The sequence below is a fragment of the Oryx dammah genome, unplaced genomic scaffold (genome assembly GCF_014754425.2).
Source record: "Oryx dammah isolate SB20612 unplaced genomic scaffold, SCBI_Odam_1.1 HiC_scaffold_4, whole genome shotgun sequence".
Lineage (NCBI taxonomy): Eukaryota > Metazoa > Chordata > Mammalia > Artiodactyla > Bovidae > Oryx > Oryx dammah.
The window spans coordinates 10,449,031-10,475,917 of NW_024070188.1; the positions used below are offsets into that span (position 1 = coordinate 10,449,031).

General features: G+C 38.0%; 1 protein-coding gene across 1 annotated transcript in view; it reads right to left on the bottom strand.

Annotated features, from left to right (window-relative positions):
* Positions 1 to 26,887, bottom strand: part of UBE3D (ubiquitin protein ligase E3D) — a 161,484-nt gene that overhangs the window by 66,311 nt on the left and 68,286 nt on the right. Inside the window, exon 9 of the mRNA XM_040238945.1 lies at positions 1,578 to 1,716. Coding sequence (XP_040094879.1) covers positions 1,578 to 1,716 — 139 coding nt within the window. The remainder of the gene's footprint in view (positions 1 to 1,577; positions 1,717 to 26,887) is intronic.

Genomic DNA, 26,887 nt, shown 5'->3' on the forward strand with positions numbered 1-26,887 from the left:
TCCTGCATTGGCAGGCGGATTCTTTTCCGCTAGCACCACCTGGGAAGCCCCGCAGGGAAGTATACTAATAAATAATTATAAATTAGTATTAATTAATTATAAATTAGTACATCAGTACATAAAAGGGGTGTACATAAATTAGTACATAATTAGGTCTTCCCTGGTGGCTCAGTTGGTAAAGAATTTGCCTGCAATGTGGGAAACCCCAGTTTGATCCCTGGGTTGGGAAGATCCCCTAGAGAAGGGAACAGCAACCCACTCCAGTATTCTTGCCTGGAGATTCCCATGGACAGAGGAGCCTGGCGGGCTACAGTCCATGAGGTCACAAAGAGTCGAACACGACCGAGTGACTAACACTTCAAGGGGTGTAGTGGACATTCCAAGGTAGATGAGACCACTCAATTATCACAGCACAAGCCTGGCAAGTCCAGCTCTGTCTCTAACATACTGGCTGTTCTCTGGCCAACTGACTCCATCTCTCTATATCTCAGTTTCCTGTCCTACAAAATCGGAATCTGTTTTCTATGGTCCTTGAATCCAAAAACTTGGAATTAACAGTTGAGTAATGATAAATACAAACAGGTATGCCACAGCCAAAGTCCGAAATGTGTTATCAGGAAGACAATCACAAAGACAATCAATGTAACAGAATTCCAGGAGAATACAGTTGCAAATTATTATGGAACAGTTATTATTATTTTTAACTAAATTCCTGAGCTGTAATTCACAGGAAAATCAACATCTTGTTTTAACACAGAGATGCATCAAGCAATATCCTCTGATTCGGAAGTTATCTTAGGCCATCAGCGACTCTTCACAAGTAGAAACAACCACCTAGATTCTCTCATTTCTCAGCAATGCATGTGGCCTGCTCACCAGCATTAGAGGGCTTGGGAATATTTTTCCATTGCTGAGAGTTAGAGATAAGCTCGATGATATTTGGTAGCTATAGGGTCACACCTGAAGTGACTAGTCAACATATGAATTCTCATATGCCACCTTGGTGACAACTAGCTGCCTACCAGGGAGGGGTTTTTCCTAGTGGTCAGTCTACATGTGATGTTCTGTTTGATCACATCCAATACCAGGAGCATAGATAAATCTCAGAGGAGGGAAGGACTGGGGACAGAGGGAAAGAGAGTGGGTAGAACACGATCACTGCTAATCCTCCATTCAGCAACGTGACTGCAAGCTAAAAGCAGATGACACTAATGATGGCTGAAAATCCTTGTTCTAGGGCAAAGCTAGGAAAAGGGAAGTAGCATTCACAAGTGTCTTTGCTGAATGTTCTTGCCTTTTCTCTTGGAGGCAGGAAAGATGGAGATAAAGAGAACCAATCCTGGGGTTTGGGAGATATGGGTTAGGCCACTATCAGTGGCCTTGACAATCACCTTATCAGTTTTGAGGCTCCATTTGTCCATTTACTTAGAATGAGTCAGAGAAGGCAATACTTGCATTATGTTTAAGATCATGTGAAAATGTAGCTTTCCATGGGCTGCTCCTATGAAAGTCAGGATCCTTAAAACACAATGACAAGTCAAACTGAGAAATGACACCCTCAAGGAAGCAGTCCTTACCTGGAAAGAATTCATACAGCGGAGGGAAGGAGGCAGTGTGGCATTACTCTTCGACAGTATCAACAGCAGCTCCAGGCAGGTTGTAGAGGGCAGGGTGAGGGAGTGTACACTGATGTCATTTTCCCACAAGCTGGAGAGCCTGAAACACACAGATTTGTGCAACTTCATCATTCCATTTGGCCAGAAGTATTTCAAAAATCTGATATAAGGAGAAAACTTTCTGCTGTGGGAGAGAAAGAGAAATGTACAAGAAACAGAAATGAAACGTTTATACTAAAAATTCAGAGAAGATGTACAAGGCATTCTTACAGAGCTTCTGATATAAAACAAATGAATAAGGCAATTTTTTTTCAGGTCAACGTCTCATACTCAAAGGTGAAGAGTCATAGGAAATGCAGTCTTATTTGTGAGGGATCTATGCAGCGGGTGCTAATAGATAACACACTGAATGTTTCCTTTGTTCTACGTCCTGTCTCACATGCAGTATCTTGTTCAACCCCCAGATGCTATGACGTGGAACAATTGTTATCCCATCTTCCAGATGTAGAAACTGTTTCTGACCTGGATATGCCTTCTGAAATATCCAGTTCTGCTTTTTTCAAACACTTAAAACATGACAGAATCCTTTCATTAAAAAAGCTTGTAAAAGCCCTGTTCGTAATGCAAACAAGAGCAAAGCTGCTCTGTTGGAAGGGGAAAGGTCTACAGGAGGCCTCACTTCATCTGCCACAGAGGCCCATGGAGCAGCTTTGCTACTCCCTGTGGAACCTACTCGAAATTCCTCCCACAGCGACATGAGGGAACTGAGGGCTAGAAAAGCAAAGAGACTTGTCTGAAATGAGGCAAATGTTTAAAAAATGCTATGGCTGGCTCTGGATCCTGGTTTCCTAACTTCAGAATCAGAAGGTGTTCTCTATGGTCCTTGAATCTGGGACCCCCATCTAGTGCTTAAGCAAAGGGAAAATGAGGAAAGCATTAGGAGAAACACAGTAACAACAGTTTGAGTCTTACTCTTATCAACTCTTCTATTTACTCAAGTTTTTCTGCCTGAGCCCCTAACCAAAGTGTCTCTTATCACTGTCTTAATTTTTAAAGAGAAACATATGTGTATATTAAATAAATATATTTCTCTTTATACACACACACACTCTTTATGTATTGCCTTTCTCTAAACCTCTCTCTGTAATGGTACCTTTAACGAAATCAATGGTGAATTCTGGAAGTTGAAAAAGCATCTGTGGTTGAGGGCATACAGGGTTTAATGCTTTATGTGACAAGTCACAGCAGATGGTTTAGCTATATGGTCCACAGGTTATTAGGCTGATGCATTGTTGATGTGTGGTGGGGAGTTAACTCTTCTCTGAAGCATCTGTCTACTAGCAGGACTGGAATATGCCACTGTCCACTTTCCTAAAAAATGGCTTAGTTTCAGCAAGCTGAGTGCCTTTTCTGTGTTTTAAAAATTACTATTTTATATTTAATGGCCGTGTTATTCTTTCCCCTTTTACTCATCATATAACATTCCCAATATTTCACCGGAAATAAAAATCTTGCTGTCTCTGGTAAAAGCCCAATGTCATACTAGGGCAGTGGCTTGCAGCTCAACCTCTCCTCCACCCTCCTGAGGCCCCACAAACCACACTGTTCCTTTTCATTCCCTGAACTGATTTATCCTACACACCCCGTGTCTTGCTCATACAGTCTTCTGAAACTGGAAGGTTGTTCTCTTTCCTGGTGAACTTCTGTTCATCCTGCAAGATCCACTTAGGTATCACTTCCTTGGGGACGTCCTTCTTTTTCCCTTATGAGAATTAACTACTTGCTTCATTCCATACTTGTACCTATTACAACACTTCACCACCACCTTCCTTGCATTCTTATCTGGGATGTGTCTACATCTTGCATTGATCCTAAATCAGACACGGAAACCACAGCCTGTGGATTTCTCTAATTCTGCAGCTAGTGTGGAAATAAAGATTAGTGTTGTTTTTCCTCAGACACACCCAGGTATTGACTTTTTGCTGGCTAAAAGCAATAGCAATTTTTCACTTTTATTGTATCTTCAATAAACAACTTAAGTTTTCAGAATCTATACCCCCTGGCCCATCACCCACAATAGGTTGTTACTAAAGCTATTTTTATCCTGAAATTTTTTTAAGTTTCTTGAAAGGGTCTTTGCTTTTTCTAAATTGGATCTCTTGCCTCAACAAGTAACTGCCTTGGAGCGGGAATGTCCCTTGAGGACTAATCTGCAAAACTTAACCCAGCTCATCCTGTAAGGGTGTCCCAAGATGAAGGGAACACCGCCACATGGACCGGGGCTGCTGTAGCTCAGAGTTAAGGCTCCTGCCAATCAGAGAACATCTTCACGCCACTTTCACTTTTCATCATTTTCCACTCCTCTTTTGCCAGTAATTATATTTGCAGGAGTAAAGGGAAATGGTGAATTACACAAATAAATTTTTTTAGAACAGAACAGAGTTAGCTTATGGTGAGAGCATAGTCTCTATATTTATGCTTAATTTGGACAGGTTGTAAGCCTTAGATTGCTTCTGAGTGCCGTCTCACCCGTGCCTACCCATTCAGAGGGCCAGGCACTCTCTTGTTGGTTGTTGTCTCTAACCTATGCTGCTGCTGCTAAGTCGCTTCAGTCGTGTCCAAATCTGTGCGACCCCATAGACGGCAGCCCACTAGGCTCCTCTGTCTCTGGGATTCTCCAGGCAAGAATACTGGAGTGGGTTGCCATTTCCTTCTTCAATGCATGAAAGTGAAAAGTGAAAGTGAAGTCGCTCAGTCGTGCCCGACTCTTAGCAACCCCATGGACTGCAGCCTACCAGGCTCCTCCATCCATGGGATTTTCCAGGCAAGAGTACTGGAGTCGGGTGCCATTGCCTTCTCTGGTCTCTAACCTATAGCAGCCCTGAAAGGCAGACCCATTAAAGCTGAGGAAACCAAAGGTCAGAGAGTTTAAGTGATGGTCCAACATCACACAGCTAGTGGGTGATGGGACCAGGATTCACTCATGCAGGCCTGGTTTCAGAGCCTGCTCTCTCCCCACCTGTCACACTGAGGACACATAAGCATTGTATCCTCTCTAAGAAAATCAGGAGTAGGATCAACGCCTGTTTCTTTCGTATGTGAATCCTTTAGTTGTAAAATATACAGTTGAAAGCATCTTCATTTTTCTGTAGGAAGTTAGTTTATCATTCTTAAGCTGCTGCTTTATTATACATATATTCTAAAACATAAGAAAAGTGGTAAGATGGGCACAGGGAAAATAGCTGTATGCCATGGTAAGTGAAAAGAGTTCTACGGTGAGAAAAAATAAAGAGGTAACACAATAAATATAAGTGGTTATTTCCATTAGAGGAATATAATAACCTGTGTTTTACATTTTCTTTTTTCTCATTTTCCAAGTGTTATTTTTTATAATCAGAAACAAGTTATGTTATGATGTTGATGTGATCTGTGGTACAGGAAAAAGAAATGTATTAATGCTGTTAAGGTGTCAACATACTGATAAATGGCTATGCCGTGATCTATCAAAGAGGACACTCAAACAGAAAACAAATACATTAGTACTACCTTGTCACCCACCAGCACGTGACCTTGGACAAGCCAAGTTTCCTCATGAGATCTTAGAGTTTACACATAATCTATCCAATGTATCCAGTCATCAAAATTTACACAAAAGGACACATTCAATCTCACAAATGATAATCATAGTGGAAAAAGACAGTAAGTTATACATGTTGTTAGGTTGATGCAAAACACAGAACCAAAGATCAAATTGCCAACATCTGTTGGAACACAGAAAAAGCAAAAGAATTCCAGAAAAACGTCTACTTCTGTTTCATTGACTATGCTAAAGCCTTTGATTGTATGGATCATAACAAATGTGGAAACTTCTTCATGAGATGGGAATACCAGATTACCTTCCTTCTTCCTGAGAAATCTGTATGCAGGACAAGAAGCAACAGTTAGAACTGGACATGGAACAACAGACTGGTTCCAAATTGGTAAAGGAGAACATCAAAGCTATAAACTGTCACCCTGCTTATTTAAATTATATGCAGAGTACAACATGCAAAATGCTGTACTGGATGAAGCACAAGCTGAAATCAAGACTGACAGAAGAAATATCAACAACCACAGATATGCAGATAACATCACCCTTGTGGCAGAAAGCAAAGAGGAACTAAAGAGCCTCTTGAAGAAAGTGAAAGAGGAGCATGAAAAAGCTGGCTTAAAACTCAACATTCAGGAAACGAAGATCATGTATCCAGTCCCACCACTTCATGGCAAATAGATGGGGAAACAATGGAAACAGTGAGAGACTTTATTTTGGGGGGCTCCAAAATCACTGCAGATGGTGATTGCAGCCATGAAATTAAAAGAGGCTTGCTCCTTGGAAGAAAAGCTATGACAAACATAGACAGCATATTGAAAAGCAGAGATATTACTTTGCCGACAAACGTCCATCTAGTCAAAGCTATGGTTTTTCTAGCAGTCATGTGTGGATGTAATGGTAACCCACTCCGGTGTTCTTGCCTGGAGAGTCCCATGGATGGGGGAGTCTGGCGGGCTACAGTCCATGAGGCTGCGAAGAGTTGGACACGACTGAGCCACTAAACAACAACAATCATGTATGGATGTGAGAGTTGGACCATGAAGAAGGCTGAGCATGGAAGGACTGATGCTTTTGAACTGTGGTGCTGGAGAAGACTTTTGAGAGTCCCTTGGACTACAAGGAGATCAAACCAGTCAAGTCTAAAGGAAATCAATCCTGAATATTCATAGGAAGGACTGATGCTGAACCTGAAGCTCCAATACTTTGGCCACCTGATGGGAAGAGCTGACTCATTAGAAAAGAGGCTGATGCTGGGAAAGACTGAAGGCAGGAGGAGAAGGGGACAACAGAGGATGAGATGGTTAGATGGCATCACTGACTCAATGGACACAAGTTTGAGTAAGCTCTGGGAGATGCTGAAGGACAGGGAAGCCTGGCGTGTTGCAGTCTGTGGTGTTGTGAAGACCTGGACATGGCTAAATGACTGAATAACAACAGAAAGTCATTGCGGTTTTGTATTGTTGAATTTTGTCATTTGATATTGGAATACATTCTTAAATAAATGTGGCTATGTTATACATCATTTTAATGAACATTTCTTGCTTTATGTTTTTTTTGCTAATGGCATTATTTGCCATTATTTTATATTTATTTTAGACTATAGAAATGGTGTTAGACAAAAAGCAGACACGAGTGATTGTTTTTTAATCCAGTTCAAAATGGGTCATAAAGCAGCAGAGACAACTCGCAACATCAACAATATATTTGGCCCATGAACTACTCATGAACATACAGTGCAGCAGTGGTTCAAGAAGTTTTGCAAAGGAGATGAGAGCCTTGAAATAAGAAGTATAGTGGCCAGTCACTGGAAGTTGACAATGACCAACTGAGAGCTATCACTGAAGCTGATCCTTTTACAAATACATAAGAAGTTGCCAAAAAACTCAATGTTGATCATTCTATGGTCGTTTAGCATTTGAAACAAATTGGACAGGTGAAAAAGCTTGATAAATGGGTGCCTCATGAGCTGACTGCAAATCAAAAAAAAAGTTTTTAAGTATCGTCTTCTCTTATCCTATGCAATAATAACGAACCATTTCTCAATCAGATTGTGAGATGTGAAGAAAAGTGGATTTTATACAACAACCAGTGATGACTAGCTCAGTAATTGGACCAAGAAGAAGCTCCAAACCACTTTCCAAAGCCAAACTTGCACCGAAAAAAGGTCACGGCCACTGGCGGTCTGCTGCCTGTCTGATCCACTACAGCTTTCTGAATCCTGCCAAAACCATTACATCTAAAAAGTATGGTCAACAGATCGATGAGATGTGCCAAAAACTGCAATGTCTGCAGCTGTCATTGATCAAGAACGGGACCAATTCTTCTGCATGACAATACTTGACCTCAGGTTGCACAATCAACACTTCAAAGGTTAAATGAATTGGGCTATGAAGTTTAGCCTCATCTGCCATATTCACCTGACTTCTTGCTAACTAACTACTACTTCCTTCAAGCAACTCAACAACTTTTTGCAGAGAAAATGCTTCCACAACCAGGAGGCAAAAGAAACGCTTTCCTAGAGTTTGCTGAATCCTGAAACACGAATTTTTATGCTACAAAAATAAACTTATTTCTCAATGGCAAAAATGTGTTGACTGTAATGGTTCCTATTTTGATTAATAAAGACGTGTTTGAGCCAAGTTACAATGATTTAAAATTCACAGTCAGAAACCTCAAATACTTTTGTACCAACCTCATAGTTATTCATGTTTCTACACAACTACAAATATGTGTGGTATGTAAATCCAAAATTTACCTTTTGAGTCTAATCTTAAATTATTCTGTGATTCAATAATTTTTATCCCTACTGAAGCTCAGAAAGGTGAAGAATGTTGTCCTGATCACACAGTCAGTGATGGAAAAGAAACTCAAGCATGTTTCTCTCTGTCTAAATCTCATTCTTCTTTTATATCTTAAACAAGTCAAAAGCATACTAGATATTTTTAAAAAAAATTCTACACACACACACAAAACTGAGAAATCCAAAGGCATATAACAGGATAAATTTTAGATATCTTAGAACATGTCATTTTTTAATAATTTCAACAGTCTTATTTTTTAAATCAGACAATCCAGCTGGAACTAATATGGCTCAAATTCCTAATATTCATCCCGTCCTTCTCCTCCCACCTCCACTCTGCATTATACACTTTATTGGCCCAGGACTTATTTTTTTAATGTTAAAATTTACATATTTTCTTTATAATTTTAATTGTATAAAGTATTCCTTTAATCACATGAAACATTACATCCGTGGATAAAGTACAACATGAAAAATGAAAATAGTTGTTTTGGAAAGTTAGTACTACAAGTAACTTTTCTCCAAAACTTGAGTTAATGTTTTCACTTTTTTTTTTTTTAATTTAGGAAGAAAAGAGAGCAAGAAGGAAAGAGGAAGAAAATTCAGTTTATCTTAAACCAACTATCAAACTCATTATGTGTTATTTAGGTTATGCATTGATTAAGTGAAAGGTGATACTTGAGCTCAACTAGCAATACAAATTCTTTTAATGATAGCAACATTTAAGAAACAGGATTATAATAATCCAGAATTATTTCTGGTATTTCCTACAAAGATATCATAGACCTCAATCATGTTAGACCTATAAAATCAACAAGATACTTCTTGTGATTTTTAAAGTACTGGGAGAGAATGAGTTTTCCTAGGAGACCAGAGCTGTCAACCAGGTGACCTTAGTCTAAGAGATCAAATGCAAGCAGAGGACACACCATCCTTATTTCCAAACTTTTGCCTTGCCAAAATTCCCTAGAGAAGCAACAGTGGCCTATCTATTTTTAAAGAGGCAATGAGAAGGGAGAAAAAAGTCACCTCTAATAAAAATGGTGAAATTGAGACTGAATCAGACACCAATCAATATTAAGGAAAGAACCTGAGAAAATAGAAAGGTGATATATAGTCTTCTAGGAAACATAGGTGATTTAATGTAACAAAGGCAAAAATGACAAAATAGAGATGATATAGTGGAAACAGTGGCAGACTTTATTTTGGGGGGCTCCAAAATCACTGCAGATGGTGACTGCAGCCATGAAATTAAAAGACCCTTACTCCTTGGAAGGAAAGTTATGACCAACCTAGATAGCATATTCAAAAGCAGAGATACTACTTTGCCAACAAAGGTCTGTCTAGTCAAGGGTATGGGTTTTCCAGTGGTCATGTATGGATGTGAGAGTTGGACTGTGAAGAAAGCTGAGCACCGAAGAATTGATGCTTTTGAACTGTGGTGTTGGAGAAGACTCTTGAGAGTCTCTTGGACTGCAAGGAGATCCAACCAGTCCATCCTAAAGGAGATCAGTCCTGGGTGTTCATTGGAAGGACTGATGCTGAAGCTGAAACTCCAATACTTTGGCTACCTCCTGCAAAGAGTTGACTCATTAGAAAAGACCCTGATGCTGGGAGGGATTGGGGGCAGGAGGAGAAGGGGATGACAGAGGATGAGATGGCTAGATGGCATCACCAACTCGATGGACATGAGTATGAGTGAACTCCAGGAGTTGGTGATGGACAGGGAGGCCTGGCGTGCTGTGATTCATGGGGTCGCAAAGAGTCAGACACAACTGAGCAGCTGAACTGAACTGAACACCTCTACCAAAAATTACAATTATCTCAAGAGCCCAACATACTGTATGGTATAAAAGAGCTCAATTTGAAAATATTTAATCTCATGTTTCTCATATTTTAGTAGTTGATTTGGACACTTCAGTCCTAAAAAAGATTTAAAAACAGACAATTAATGAAGTTGAAATATAATATTGTTTATATCTGTAGATTCTTAAAAGTTCAATTTCAAAGCTATAACAATGATAGTCTCATTAATTTAAGCACTCAAGATATTAAATCAGGCAAATGATCAAAACTTGGTGCTAGAATCATTAAAAAAATGCTACCATTTAAAACATGATTTGAGCAAAAAACAAAAATTTTAAAAATTCTTATATATTATCAAGAACACAAAATTCTGAAACAATGAAATATGCTGGCATATTTATGATAAGTCATATTAACTCCACCATATTTAAATATTTTAAAAGTACTAATTTCTAAAAATAGAACCTGAAAAATGCACATACCAACAACTGCTTACAAATTTTAAAATAAGTTTCATTAAGTAATGAAGAGTATTTCTTCAAAATTACAGTGTTTTCTTCAAAAATCACAGGAAAAAAATGAGCTTTTAAAAGTCACAAATGTCAACACAATTCTTCAATATTCTTTTAATTAAAGGGCTCCAGAGAGAAGAGATTTTGGTACACAATTCCTAAAAGCTATGGCTTTCAAACTTTGTTCCTAAAACCTTGTCAAGAGAGAGATACAGACTTCTTATATGCGGAGAAATGGTCCTGCTTAAACAAGATACAAACAAAGCAATCTCAAAATTAAGTGTATTAATTCATGTCAAGAGATTTTGCTTTTTTATAAATGCCTATAATACTGCAAGATACCAGTTGTTGAGAACACAGAACTGGCTTTATCCTTATCACTGAAGAAGAGAACTGACTCTATAAACATGCCTGCCAGAAATGTCATAATTAGAAGTAATATCATTAAAGATGTCTTAATTTGAAGAAGTTCATCTAAAGAGGCCAGCTCTTCCTTCTGTTTTTTTTTTTTTTTTAACTTTCTGTTGTAGAAAATGTCAAGTATACAAAAGGATATCTGGAAGAAAACAACTTAAAAAATCTTATGCCATACTCAAAATTAAAGTCAAGATATATTAACAGCATAGGCGTAAAAAACGAATCAATAAAAAAGAATCTTTCTAGAAAAATCTAAAGAAATTACACCAAACTCATAAGCCATAGGGATTTATATTTTTAAAAGTGGTATTGTTAATGAACAAAAAAAATCTTTAAAAGTTAACAGGCAGAAGGCTTAAACTGTTGTGATAGAAAGAACCCTATTATATATTTATAAAAGGAGAACAAAAAAATGCAAACTCATTTTTTAAAATGATTTCAAGTAGTGATTTTGAAACCATTTAAAGGTCACAGGTCTACATAATATGATTAAAACTACGGACTCTCTTTCTACAACAGTGTTCACTTATACAAAGAGAACATTGCACAGAATTTTGAATGTTTCTCAGACCACCTAATTCCCCAAGTCCAATGACCTCCTTTCATAATCACGAAATCATACAACACATGATGGCCTTTTTTCTTTTTTCTGGCTTCTTTCACTTAGCATGTTTTTAAGACTCATGGACCTGAGAATAAGAATCACCATTTTTTAGGTTAAAGTCTGATTTCTAATTTACCATTTTTGATAAAATACTTTAAAAGTTTCACTTGAAGTAATTATATATCATAATATTTGTGTTAGCATATTTTAATGAGTATAACCATTTAGAAAAAAATTTTGCTAGCAATACAAATATATGGTGAATATAAAAATATTGCCATCCTCTGAACAAATTTATACTATAATGAGAAATTATTTGTGAATGTTAAAATGAGGGAAGCTTGCATTTTTAAGCCTAGAAAATAGAAAGATAGCAATACAATGTTTCTTGACAGTCAAACCAAAAAAGCTTATATTTAATTCTTCATTTTAAAATAACAAAAATATTTCATTTATAACTAAAGTATTTTTATTATAGTTTTTATTTAATTTTTTTTTTCTATTGGGGTATAGTTTATTTATAATGTATTAGTTTCAGGTGTACAGCAAAGTGGTTCAGTTATACATATACATATATTCATTCTTTTTCAGATTCTCTTCCTACTTAGATTATTATAGAATATTGAGTAGAGTTCCCTGTGCTACACAGTAGGTCCTTGTTGATTATCTGTTTCAAATTGTAGTGTGTTAATGTTAAATTCAAACTCATATTTATCCCCCCTACCCCACACCTTTCCCCTTTGGTGACCATAAGTTGTTTTCAAAGTCTGTGAATCTGTTTTTATTTTGCAAATAAATTCATTTCTATCATCTTTTTAGATTCCACATACATGTGATATTATATGATGTGTCTGAGTTTTTCTGACTTCGCTTAGTATGATAATCTCTAAGTCCATCCATTTTGCTGCAAATAGCATTATTTCATTATTTCTTATGTCTGAGTAATATTCCATTGTATTAATACATATGTGTCACATCTTCTCTATCCAATCTCCTGTCAATGGACATGTAGATTGCTTCCATGTCAGTGTTGCAATGAACATTGGGGTGCATGTATCCTTTCAAATTAAGGTTTTCTCTGGATATATGCCCAGAAGTAGGATGGCTGGGTCATAAGGCAGTTCTATTTTTAGTTTTTTAAGGAACCTCCATACTGTTCTCCATAATTGCTGTGCCAATTTACATTCCCATCAACAGTGTAGTAGGGCTCCCTCTTCACACCATTCTCAGCATTTATTGCTTGCAGACTTTTTGATGATGGTCATTTTGACTGGTGTGAGGTGATACTTCCTTGTAGTTTTGCTTTACCTTTCTCTAATAATGAGCACTGGGAAAGACCCTGATGCTGGGGAAGACTGAAGGCAGGAGGAGAGGGGACGACAGAGGATGAGATGGGTGGATGGCATCAATGACTCAATGGACATGAGTCTGAGTAGGCTCCGGGAGTTTGTGATGGACAGGGAGGCCTGGCGTGCTGCAGTCCATGGGGTCGCAGAGTTGGACATGACTGAGTAACTGAACTGAATAATGAGCAACGCTGAACATCTTTTCATGTGCTTTTTGACCATCTGTATGTCTTCTCTGGAGAAGTGGCTATTTAGATCTTCAGCCCATTTCTTGATTGGGTTGTTTTTTGGATATTGAGCTGCATGAGCTCTTGTACATTTTGAAGATATTATAATCCCTTGTCAATTGCTTTGTTTGCAAACATTTTCTCTCATTTTGTGGGTCATCTTTTCATTTTGTTTATGGCTTCCTTTATTGTGCAAAAGCTTTTAGGTTTAATTAGGTCCCATTTGTTTATTGTTGGGTTTTTTGGTTAAGTTATTGATATAAACATTCAAAACCTATAAACTTGCTTTAGTTAGTGAAAGAAACATGTATTCTCAGTGGAAGTATACTTTTGATACTTAAGTTCATCTCCTATTAACATCCCAGGCATCATCTTCAATTCTGCTTTCTAATATTTATAACACTGAGTTTTAGAAACTAGCAAAAATAAGTCACTACTTCAAAATATGAACCCCTCCAAAATCAGGACCTAAGTGATGACTGCTAATCTACACTGACATGGAAAGATAGTCACAATATTTTCACAAGTTAAAACACACACACACACACAGTAAAATAAAGAAAAAGTCATATAGTTAAAATTAATTTACGTAAAATAAAATCTTTTAACCATATCTTTTTGTGTATATATACATAAAGAGATGTATACAAGGAAGAGTGCCAAAAATGTTATTAGTTTCCTATGCAGACTGAAATTATAATTCTGCTTGCTTTTTTAAACTGTATTTTCCTGTACTGTTTTAAATGTTTACAATGAAAATGACTATTTTGATGATCCTATAAAAAGTTAAAGCTATTTTCACTTTGAAAATATATGAAACTTATCTTTGAATGTTTACAATAGGTGTTAGCATTATATCAAGTAAGATTAGTTTTTAATGCAAGAAATCAATCAAATCATCTTACAAGTACTTTAAATCTTTAAAAATTTACTGAAACTAACTTAATCAGTGGTCTTTTCCAAGAAAAAAAGGACTTGAGACGGTAAATTTTGAATCCAAGATGTTCGTCATTGTCAGAGTCACTCAAGTTATTCTAGATATAAAAAATTGTGATGTTTACAAACTGACATATTTGGTGGTTGCTATTAATAGCACTTTGTTTAGATAACAAAAAAAAAAAAAAAAAAAAAACAAGTGATACTACTTGAGGTGACCTGAACAGATATATTATTAGGAGACAATAAAGAGATGTTAATAAAACTAGGGAGACTTCTTTTAAGTGCCACAGGAAAAAAGGCTGCATGCAAGGAACATAAGGCAAAATTATTTCAGGTAATTCCCATGAAGTCAGAACAAGGTAAAAGTCTGTATTATTTGCTTTTGTACTTTGCCAAAATAAACAAGGGAGTGTGGTTTCTTTGGAAAGTCGGTGTTCAACCCACCATCCATTCGTCTTTTAGTTACTTCCAATAAAATTATATTAACAGCCAATCTGCCTTGTGCTGTGATCCCATTAGGTCATGTAACCAAAGTAGAGCCAGCCTAAGTCTAATCAGACCAAACAGCTGTTTTAACAGTTGGATTTCTCCAAAATTAAAATATTCTATTCCTGACAGTGCCTAGCAACTCAACTGTTACAACAGCTGCTCAAATTGAAGAGTTAAAACCAAGTGTACATACAGTCTTCTTCCCATTTGCAACTGCTTTGAGATTCTTCCAGAATAGAAGTTTCTAAACTGAAGTTGATTTTGACATTTTCCCAACCTGTTTAAAGTTTTATGCTTGTACTGTATCTACCTTTGGCCTTCAGCCAACATTCCTGCCATCGGCATCTCTCTTAGTGTTTGCCCTCTGTCTCCTCTATGCTCTGCATCATAATTGCCAGCTGGTAGTTTGGTGCTTCCCTCATTAGAAATATTATCTGTGTGCTTCACACCCTTAGTCTTCTCTGTACTGTCTCAGAATCAGAGGTGGAAACTCAGAAGTTCCCAGATTCCACTAAGTGAAATACTACTTCCAATGACTTACATTAGTACTCTTAAGGTTAATTGTTGAAGTAAGACCCTTAAAAAACAATCCACAAATGCTCACTGGCAAGAAGTTCTCATTTTTTATTTCATATGTCTTTAAAACTCCTCATTTGTCGCCATGATTTCACTCAGACGTGTCTGTCCAATTCTTTATACTCACCCTGTAACACAGAAACCTATCCACCAACAATCATTATCAACAATTAGTTTTATCTGTCGATCCATCTCTCAACTTCACCTTTTTATCCACACATTCATCCATTTATCCACTCACCTTCTCCTCTTAAAATTTCTGCCAGCTGGGCTGAACACACCCAAGCTAAACTGACTGTGCTAAGTTCTTAAAGGCTGCAAAATGTTAACATTTGCTCTCTACCCTCACAAGGTCCTTACTCCCCATAATTGTACCGCATCACAAGACAATTTAAAATCTTAACTCTCAGGGTCTAAAAATAGATTCACTGCAGGACCCAGACTCATCAAACCAGAACATACCTACAAAGAAGCTGAACACGTTTTAAGACCACAAAATTTTTCCTGCGGCAGCTTCGGCTTTTCTGCTGGGTTATGTACAGAGCGATTTGGGCACATTAATCTTACAAACAGTCTCCTTTTCATGGCTCTCTTCTCAGCAGGGAAGAGGGAAGTCAAAGACTTCAACATGTACGGACGCCATAAGTGAAAAGAGCCCACAGACCTTGTATCAGGTAATACTGTCCTGGGGCAATGCAACTCCAACGAGGCACCAGAGTGCTCTGGGAAACAGGACTCTCGGGCTCAAAGTCCTTTCGGTAAGTCATGCACACCCTAAATTACCAGCATAACAGAGCTAAATTTTTGTTTTAATTAAAGGAGACCTTGAAACACTGGCTCTGATGTTATTATCCCCTTCCTATCATATCAGTGCTGAAGACACTAGCCCCAAAGTTTCTGTACTTTATTTTTGAATCAGTCTGCAGAACAGGATTCATTCTCCCAGCTTACAGTATTGTTAGGATCAGTTTTGCTTTCCAGGGCTAAACATAGAAAAGTTTTCATTTTTAATAAGAGCTTAGATAAATAACCCTAAATCCCAAAGGGCCTCGTTAAAGCAGCCTCATAAAAGTTTTACACTTGCATATGAGTTTTGGGGGGGGGAACCTGTCTACCTAGCGATTTGAGCTCCTGCTGACTTCTCTAGCCTTGGGGAAGTTATTGTTGAAATTCATATGTCTTGCTATTTCAGATGACTTAAAGCAGTCTATTACGATAAATCACCATGAAATACACCAAATGAAAGACACTGTTCCAACAAAAATCTCAATCTTAAATACATAAAATACACACAATGCACTCATCCATGTATTTAAATAGCATTAGGGTTCTGGTAGGTACTCATCTAACCACATATTTTATCCTCAGAGCCTATGATGCAAAAACACATTTTGTATGAGGTGATCTATTTTCCCTTTTTCTTTAGGAGGTCATCTCAACACATTCTGACTCTACCCTGGAGAATTAAAATCTAGGCAAGAAAGTTCCTATCACACTGGAAAATAAATCAGTTGGAATAACAAGAACATAAGTAGTGGGCCATGTTAACATTTTATCACCTCCCTTCCAAGATCTAGAATGATCAAGACTGACATGGGATATATTTAAAAGGTGAGAGAATGATTGGAAACAGAACAGAATCTCATATGTTCAAATAATGAAACACCAGAAATGGCTGTTTAGTAATGCCCTGGCACCTAGCTCAGCTCATCATCCTGCAACATGGTAAGTGCTTAATAAATATTTGCTAAACCAATTTTTAAAAATCATTTTTTGCCACTTTTATTCCATCATAGGACTATCCTCACTAGTACTGATACTTCTCAGACCTTGGAATCAGTGATCAAGAATTTCAGCCTAACTCTAAATGTTTGTTAGATTTCAACAACAGAACCTAAAAATTAGAAACCTGAGAAGAATTAAACCCCCCTGCAATATTCCTAACATGTGACTGTATGGTCTTGGCTTGAATATCTCCCCAATTCTTTCAATTGAGTGAAATCTATGCTTAACAACCAGAGCCCTTTAGTAAATATCTAACTCTTTCTCCTGATTTTTCTCTAAGCTAAACATTCCCCATTTCCTTGTATCACACAGATGAGTCTCATTACCATTCTAGTTTTTCAACTTGGTGACCATTTATTAAAATATCGCCACCATGATCTTCATCTTCAGAGCAGAATGAAAGTCTGCATAATATATCTTATGTTATCAAAATATTTCATGTATATCAGTTCATTCAATCTTCATAATAACATTCCAAAATTAGTTTCATTACATGCGCTTTACAGACAAGTAGGCTGAAGTTCAAGAGTTTAAATGACATGCACATGACCTCACAGAACAACCAAGACTCAACTCCAGTTCCTCCAATCCCTGAGTGTTTCCATTACTCTTCTGAACCTCAGTCTTCTCAGCTATAAAAATAGGGGTAATAATATTTGGCCTTTAAACATCAAAGGTTTCTTGTAAATATTAAACAAGATAATATATGAAAAAAAGCATAAAAGGTAGGCTTTTATCACTGAAATCATTCATATGTAGATAACCTCTGCTCTTTCAAGTACTTAATTTATGAGTGAGAAAAGTTCAAGTCACAAATGATATAAATGTTACTCTTTTTGTTTTCAGAATTTAAAGCATATGGCAACTAAATGATCCAGGAGTATTATGAGACTCAGTCCTGTAAAGATGTAGGAAAGTCACTCATCGTTTGGAGTTCTGAGTTCAAAAAGAAAGCATTTTCCTGACCATTAAATATCAAAACAAAAAACAACCCAATCAAAACATGATCAGAAGACCCAAGATATTTCTCCAAAAGACATACAGATGAAAAGATTCTCAAGATTGCTAATTATTAGAGAAATGCAAATCAAAAAAACAAAGAGATATTACCTCACACCTGTCAGAAAAGCTATTATCCAAAACTCTACAAATAACAAATGTTGGAGAGGATGCAGAGAAAAGGGAATCCTCCTACACTATTGGTGGGAATGCAACTTGGTACAGACACGATGGAAAACAGTATAGTTGGTTTCCCAAAGCAACTAAAAATAGAACTACCATATGATCCAGCAATTCTACTCCTGGGTATATATCTGGAAAAAAACCAAAAATATTAATTCAAAAAGATACACGCACCCCAATGTTCACAACAGCACTATTTACAAAAACAAGGACATGGAAGCAACTCAAGAGCCCCTCAGCAGCTAAATGGATAAAGATGTTGTATGCATGCATGCATGCTAAGTCACTTCAGTCGTGTCCAACTCTGTGCAATCCTATGGACCATAGCCTGCCAGGCTCCTCTGTCCATGGGATTCTCCAGGCAAGAATGCTGGAGTGAGTTGCCATGCCCTAATCCAGGGGATTTTCCTGATCTAGGGATCGAACCCACATCTCTTATGCCTCCTGCACTGCAGGTGGATTCTTTACCACTGAGCTACCGGGGAAGCTCCAGGATATGGTATATGTGTATGTATATGTGTGTTTGTGTGTATATCTATGTGCACAGTAGAGTATTACTCAGCCATAATAAAAGAAGGAAATTCTGCCATTTGCAGCAACATGGATGGACCTAGAGAATATTATGCTTAGTGAAATAAGTCAGAGAAAGACAAATACTGTATGACATCACTTACATGTGCAATCTAAAAAATAATACAAGTGAACGGATATGCAAAACAGAAGCAGACTCACAGATATAGAAAAACTTGTGCCTACCAAAGGGCAGAAGGTAGAAGAAGGAGCAAATTAGGGGCAGGGATTAACAGATACGACTACTATGCATAAAACAGATGAGCAACAAGGATATATTGTACAGCACAGGGAATTATAGCCATTATCTTATAATAACTTAGAATACAATCTACAAAAATACTGGATCAGTGTGCTGTATACTTGAAAGCAATATATATTATATATCAACATACTTTATACATGAGAAGAAAAAGAGTTTTCCCAGAAAAATTGTGTTATTTTTGCCTGTACTGACCCTTAATATCTTGTCAGTTTGTAGACTACACTATATTATAGATTAATAGATTTTTGTGGACTTAACTGGAAATCTATTTGATATTTATAATATTAATTCTATGAGAAATATCCTTCTAGTTCTAAGGAATTGCCTCAGAAAGAAACTTTTGGTATATACCCATTTATAGGCGAGAAGAGTCTGTCTTCACCTTTTTTTTTTTTTTTTTTTGGCTAAAGCCCATTAAAGATTTTCTAAGCCATGTTAGAATTATTTTAAAATATTATTATATTCTAATTTTATAGGAGGAATAAAGTAGTAGTGTATATTCTAGATCTAGTTGCAGATTTAGAGCCTATCTATCTATAACAAATATAGCAAATGATAAGGTTTATTAAAAACTGAAAGAAAGTGAAAGTTAGTCACACCGTCATGTCCGACTCTTTGTGATCCCATGGACTGTAGCCCGCCAAGCTCCTCTGTCCATGAGATTTTCCAGGCAAGAATACTGGAGCAGGTTGGCGTTTCCTCCTCCAGGGGATCTTCCTGATCCAGGGATCGAACCTGCATCTCTCCCATCTCCTTAATTGCACCCATACTCTTTACTGCTGAGCCACCAGAGAAGCCTTCACTAAATACAAGATGTGAGAAAACAAATACTCTTTCACTGACCTAACCAGCCACACAGACAGAACCTTTAAACAGTTGGCTTGAATACAGAGGCATGAATCTGGTAGCTGCTCTTCTCTGCTGAGGACATTAGACAGTGTTCACATGAGGCTGATGTGAGCACATGTAACAGTATCGCAGGTATGAAGCTGGAGGTAGAGCATCTGGGCAGTAACAGCAGAAATAAGGAGACAAGACTGTACAAGACACTCACACGGACTATGCACCATTTCCTTTTGAGACTTATCCCAAACTGGATTACTGTTGAAGCTTGAGAAGTGTCTTAGACGTTAAAAAAATAAACATTTTGCACAGTGAAACCAAAAGTACAAAGCAAAACCAGCTGTTTCCAAAAGGTTAACTTCAAGGAAACAGAATCTAACCTTAAGTTCCAGAATGAAATCCAGTATCCTGAATATCACTTTTATATGGAAGAATCAATCAATAACTTAGTGATGAGTTCACAATACTATACAAAACAGAACTAAAATGGAAATTGACTAGAATCTAGCCCTCAAGCCTCTTATTTCAAAAGAATGCATCATACATAGGTCAGGTTTATGAAAATTCTTTGAGGGGGAAAAAAAAAGATGTCAAGTTATTGACACACATACAGAGGAAACAAGAGTTCCTTTATGGGTAACAAGTTACAGCAAGCTCTCCTATTTATACCCCTCAGGGCGAAAGACCCATTGTGAGCAGTCAAGGCCTCTGGGGTACTCATCTCTGATCCAGCATCATTAACCCCAGCCCTCTGTTCTACAAACCTCATTTCTCCAGGAGGCTGTCCGGACAGCCACTTCTTCCTTACATCAGGATAGTAATTACTCCTCTGGGGCCTGGAGAATAACTGTTAATAGATTATTTATCTGTAACAGTCTGCTACATGGCAAGGAGTGTACTCACTCACCAATTGGAAACATGTATCTTAGTTACTTTTATGCCAGGAATGGCAGTCTCATCGCAGCATTAAAAAGTAAAGGTCAATAAACGTTATCGAAAGGGTCAGATCATAAATATATTAGGCTTGTGGGATATGTCACAACTTATATGGCAAAAGAAGCCACGGACAATGTTTATACAGATGCACATGGCTGTGTATCAATAAAATGTTACTTACAAAAGCAAGAGAGTTGGGGGGATCTTGAACTTGTCCTGCTAGCTGGAGGCTGCCCACCCTGATCTAAAAACGAAGCACATTTTGAAAGAGAACCATCCCATGTGGCTGTGTAAGTTCTTTTCATTTTTTAAAGCCTGATTCAGTCCAGTTTTCATCAGCAAATACGCATCAATTACTTACACGTAAGAGATATTTCCCACAAGGAAATCTTTCTATCTTTCTCTGGGTCCCACTGCTCTATTTCCTCTGAATAAAAACAGACTTGGAGCCTTTCAGAGATTAAAGTCTCCTCTTAGAAATGGATGAAAGCTTTGAATACTTGCCAAGAGAAATACCCATGCATAATACACACAATTTTTTTTTTTCACTTTCATGGGATTCATAGACCCTGAAATTTGCTGGAGGTGAGGGCAGTATGTCCTGGGACTCCAGGTTTCTGCCTTACCCCTGCAGTTAGTCATCTGTTGCTGCATAATAACCACTCCAAAACTTGGCAGCTAAGACAAATATCTGATGGTTTCTGTGGGACAGGAATCTGGGAAGGGCTGAGCTGAGTGGCTCCGATTCAGGATCTCTCACGAGCTGGTAGCCAAGATGCCAGCAGGGGAGACAGTCATCTGACGGCTGGCAGCTGGATTCCCCCAGAGCCAGTCATTTGAGACCCAGAGCAAGGAGGAATCCTCTGTGCCTTTTATAACCTACTCTCAGAATCCACTCTTGGGTACACCCACTTTTTTTTTTTTTGATTTTTTTAATGGAATTTGGTCTCCCTGCAACTCAGTTTCTTTATTTCTTTTTATTTTATTTACTTATTTATTTACTCTGGCTAAGCTGGGTCTTCATTGGGGAGCGCAGGCTTTCTCTAGTTGTGGCAAGCAGGGGCTACTCTTTTCTCACGGTGGGCAGGTTTCTCATTGAAGTGGCTTCTCTTGTGAGGCCTAGGCTTCAACCATTAGGGCACTGCGGCCTGTGGGCTCAGTGGTTGTGGTGCAGGGGCTTAGCTGCTCTGAGCATGTGAGATCTCCCCAGACCAGGGATCAAACTTGAGTCCTCTGCACTGGCAGGCAGATTCTCAACTACTGGACCACCAGGGAGGTCCCCGGGCACATCCACTTTGTTCTCCTCATTAGAAATGAGTCCCTAGGACCAGCTTACATCCAAGAGACAAGAAAATTAAGCGCCATCTCTTAAAAGGAGGGATAAAGAACTGGTAGACATATTTTTAAATAATCACACACCATCAAGTAATCCAAATGATACCAAGAAGGTGGTGTTTTATATTTAACTTGCCAGCAATAACTCATTTTTCCTAGCACCATGGTTATTAAATGAATACACGGCACTGGTTTATTAATATATTGAGTTAGTTAAGGATTAGTAGTTTTTTCAAAACAGTCTTGTGAATTGGATAACAAACCATTTTTACAAGTATCTAAATAGACCCTTTAGTTATTTAGCTTTCACAATGAGTTAAAGTATATAGTGAAGAATGGATGATGATTCTAAACTGTGCCCTCAGTGCTTACAAGTAAATCTGCCTTCCCCCAAATTTTTGCTGAGGATGATCTTATGTAAGAAAGTAAAAAGGATAAATTCTACTCATAAAAAGAGTTGTCATTTTAAAGATTAAAAATAAAGAGTATACAAGCAGAGCAATCCACAATCAATTAACATTTACCTGCTAAACCGGCTGAACAAAAACTATCTTCCCCCGAGTATTTCCTGAATTCCCAACTTTTGGAATTTTCCCTTAAGGTTTTTTTTTTTTTTTAAACTAAAGTTCTGATTAGCCATAAATCTGCCAAGCGCACAGCCTCAGGAAACAGAGCTAGCAGGCACAATCACTATGGTTCCAGAGAATTATATATACAAGTCACAGTAGCATTAATTAGTGTCACCTGCAAAAGTTTTAAGTGCATCAATTTAAAAAAAGTCAAGATGCTAAAAAAAAAAGTAAATCAAAAAATTTTATTAAGTTTTCTTTTGTTGCCATAGATTTCAGTGCAAACACACACAGAGAGTCTATATACATATGCTAAGATGTCAAATAAGCCCTCTGACATTTATAGGTCGTGTCTCCAAGGTAAAGAAATGGGATCTGTAGTTTGTCTCTGTAAAAACACCTGCATTCTTTAGGGAAGAGAAGATAAAGTGGGAGAAACTAGGTTTTCCAATGGAAGTGAGAGCTGGAAGTGGGATGAGAGTTTTGGGCCAGCTGGTTATCTGTCCATTCTGTGGGCCATGGGCACTGGAGTGAGTAACACCAGCTGTGGGTGTGTACTTGCATAACAAACCCAGTGGTTTAATTCTGCACAGGCTAGTTCACCGGTAGCTACAATTCTGGGAACCGAGCACACTGGGCAGGGTCCAATTCAAGAGGCTAGCGGGCAGAGGCGCCACTGGACCTGTTTTGTCTTGTAAACCATTCTTGAGATTACTTCTGTTTGAGTCCTTTACTAAGAACTACCTTAGCCTTCTGGGTCTCTTCCATGCAGTCACCTGATAAGTAGTGACACTCTTCAAAATACATAAAACTAGATACAGGTTAGTTCCACTCCTAGACTGCATATTCTACAGGAGCAACAGTTTTGTAGTTTTTATTTGCTAATGTGTACCTATCACCTGACATACCTTCTATTAGATGAATTCATGAACAAACAAACTTTCCATCTTCTCTGTGTGTACAGAGGGGGAGGGTTCTTGCAAGTGTGTGTTAGCAAAGTACAACTCATTATTTAAGTGGTTTAAAATATATTCATTGTATAAGTGTAAACAGATATAAATTCTTTTATGAACAGTCTCCCTTTGGTAAACAGGCATTGCTGGAAATTACAGACCTGTGACTGCCCTCCAATCTCTTCCCTTGTAACCAAGCTATCCTTGGCACACACTGACACCAATTGGCTGACAAGAAAATGGCATCTGTGTGCATAATACATTCTTCAGTTTTAATCTCTTAATTCCTCAAACTCCTTATTTTCAAACTTTGGTTCAGTTTATATCAGGAAATCTTGCTTTCTATATTTACTTTGCTCCATTGATACATAGGATCTTCTTACACAGTGTCTCAAAAATATATTCTTTGGACCCAGTATTCCTGTGGAACATATAAGATTCATAAATAGTAAATACTGCACAGTAACACTCTCATTTAGTGTTATTATTGGACTTTGGCATAATTTTCTCTCCCCAAAATACCTATTAATATCTTTTGAAATATATTTTGAGAAATACATCCTGTAATTTCCCAATTTTGCTCAGGCTCTTTCCTCTTCAACCTCTTTTTCCCATTATTGTTCCCATTATCTTTCTATTTCTTCATTTTCAGATCAGATGCTACCTTCTCCATGAAATTTTCCTTAATTAGAAGCAATCAGAAAGCCCCTTGTTTGCCTATCATAGGACATAGCATGTGTATCTTCTATGAAATTCGTCACTTTCCGAGATTAAACACTGTGACTCCAGAAGTTAAAATTCTGTCTTATTTCTATGTTTATTTTCTATGCCTCTAAGCAGAAGGCAATGGCACCCCACTCCAGTACTCTTGCCTGGAAAATCCCATGGACGCAGAAGCCTGGTGGGCTGCACTCCATGGGGTCACAGTCGGACACGACTGAGTGACTTCACTTTCACTTTTCACTTTCATGTATTGGAGAAGGAAATGGCACCCCACTCCAGTATTTTTGCCTGGAGAATCCCAGGGATGGAGGAGCCCGGTGGGCTGCCGTCTCTGGGGTTGCACAGAGTCGGACACGACTGAAGTGACTTAGCAGTAGCAGTAAGCAGAAAGTTTTACACACAGGAAACCTAAGTGAATGCCTATTGAAATGAATCTGAGACTACACACTGCATTCATAAGCAAGGGAAAAAAACTAAGTGTTAAGTTTATTTTAAAAAGTACACACAATAAAGAGTTTGAGATCGCACTCATTAAAATGTTTGTGTGTGTCCAAAAGTCGTGGTATTGCAGACTGTTAAAGTATACCCACCCCAAAAGATGAGGACACAAAGGGCTGTGGAGGAGACTGTCACTTGTCCTGTCACTGCAGCTAGTCACTGGAGAATCTGGGACTAGATTTCATGTCTGACTCCAACCCCATATTTTTTGCATTGTAAAATGTCAAATGCCCTCCTCCTACAACTCCTGAGTACCCCAAATGTTTCAGGTCATCTCAATATCAAACATGCTAACATGCATCCCCAACTATAGGTGGGGGAATCACTCCTGTGAAGTAAGCTGTCCTACTTCAGAATGCTGAAGTCTCATACCAGATAAGATTAAACTGAAAAATTGCCCAGAAAAACAGAGAATTCCAGAAACTCTGGAGGCAACAGAATTCATTCTTTAATTTGTATGCAGAAGCTTCTAAAAGACAAAATGATTCCAAAAATAGCTTCATTAAAAGAATTTTTAAATGGAAAAAAACTTAACAGAAAGCTTTAGCCATCTAAACAAGTAACATTAACTTCGTCTGTCTCCCAGCACCAACCACAATTTTGAATCAGCTAATCTTTTGAGTTTTGTATTACTGCACTTGACACACGGCTAAAAATTTTAGTAAAATCTACAATATCTACAAACCTAAAAAGAAGAAAGAAACACATGTCTACAACTGCATCAGGAAGCCCCAGGCCCAGCTTTTTAAATTAGAACAGGAAATCAGTCCTGAATATTCATTGAAAGGACTGATGCTGAAGCTGAAACTCCAATACTTTAGCCACCTGATTCAAAGAACTGACTCACTGGAAAAGACCCTGATGCTGGGAAAGATTGAAGGCAGGAGGAGAAGGGGATGACAGAGGATGAGATGGTTGGATGGCATCACTGACTCGATGGACATAAGTTTGAGTTGGTGGGAGCTGGTGATGGACAGGGAGGCCTGGCATGCTGCAGTCCATGGGGTTGTAAAGAGTCGGACATGACTGAGCGACTGAACTGAACTGATCACTACTTTACTCTGTTCTACTCTGTTCATACTACTCTTTAAGAACACATTGGCAGGGCTATATATAAGTTTAACTAATTACCTGAATACATCCATAAGCACCTAAAGAATTATTTAGGTAAGAGTTTTGATAAAAACAAAGCATTTCTAAACTATGTCCTATCCTAAAGTTCTGCTTTTGTTGCAGTTGTTTTTAAACACAGACTGTGTGGTTTCATCAAAGAGGTAAAAAGTAGCTGGTAGACCAAGGTGGACCAACAGGTGTTACAGTGCCTAAGAAGTCAGTTACCTTGATGAGAAAAGAGTGAGGTGAATATACAAGCAGCTATTAGAGTTAGGTTCAAAGGCCAGGGTAAGGAAATGCAGCAGGAGACCTAAAAGAGGGCTCACTGTGGAGAATACCGGAAAAACAAAGTATCTGCTGAGAAGTCCAGCCTGTGAGTCAAAATATGGAAAAGAACGGGAAGGAGGTCAGCCCCCAGATCACCAAGACAGTCTGAAGCCATTAGTGAGTCAACGGTAATGAAGAAAAAAACTTGGATGGGCTCAGGGGCAGCCAATTAAAGCTGCTATTTGGAACCACGAGGGAAAAAAAGAGTATGTATTGAAATCAGGTTTAAAGACAGTAGCCAGGTTTAGGCTTTATTAGGTAGATAAAAAGAGTGGATTGGTTACTCTTATTTATGGGCTTAAACAAGGCTTGAGGGTATAAATCTAAAGAATCCAAAAGCAATGCTAAGTAAATAAATCCATTTCCACCACTATTTTTTTTTTTTTTTTTTTAGATGCTGGTCTGTTAATACTGATACAAGAAGGATACATGGCAGGCACAGTCAAAGGTTTTGAAGACAGCCCTGTTTTTGAATCTTAAGTCTAATACATCTTGGCTGTGCCTCATTGGGCAAGTAACCTTGGTTTCTATAAATAATAATACCCATAGTACTTCAGGACTTCCCAGGTGGCGCTAGAGGTAAAGAACCTGCCTGCCAATGCAGGAGACATAAGAGACATGGGTTCAATCCCTGGGTTGGGAAGAAAGATCTCCTGGAGGAGGAAATGGCAACCCACTCCAGTATTCCTGCCTGGAGAATTCCATGGAGGGAGGAGCCTGGCGGGCTCCAGTCCACAGACTGATAAAGAGTTGGTCACAAATGAAGCAACTTAGCATGCACACATAGCACTTTATACAGAGATGATATGAAGATTCAATGATACAATGTATTGAAAAACTTAGGACCAGGGGCTGGTGCACTGG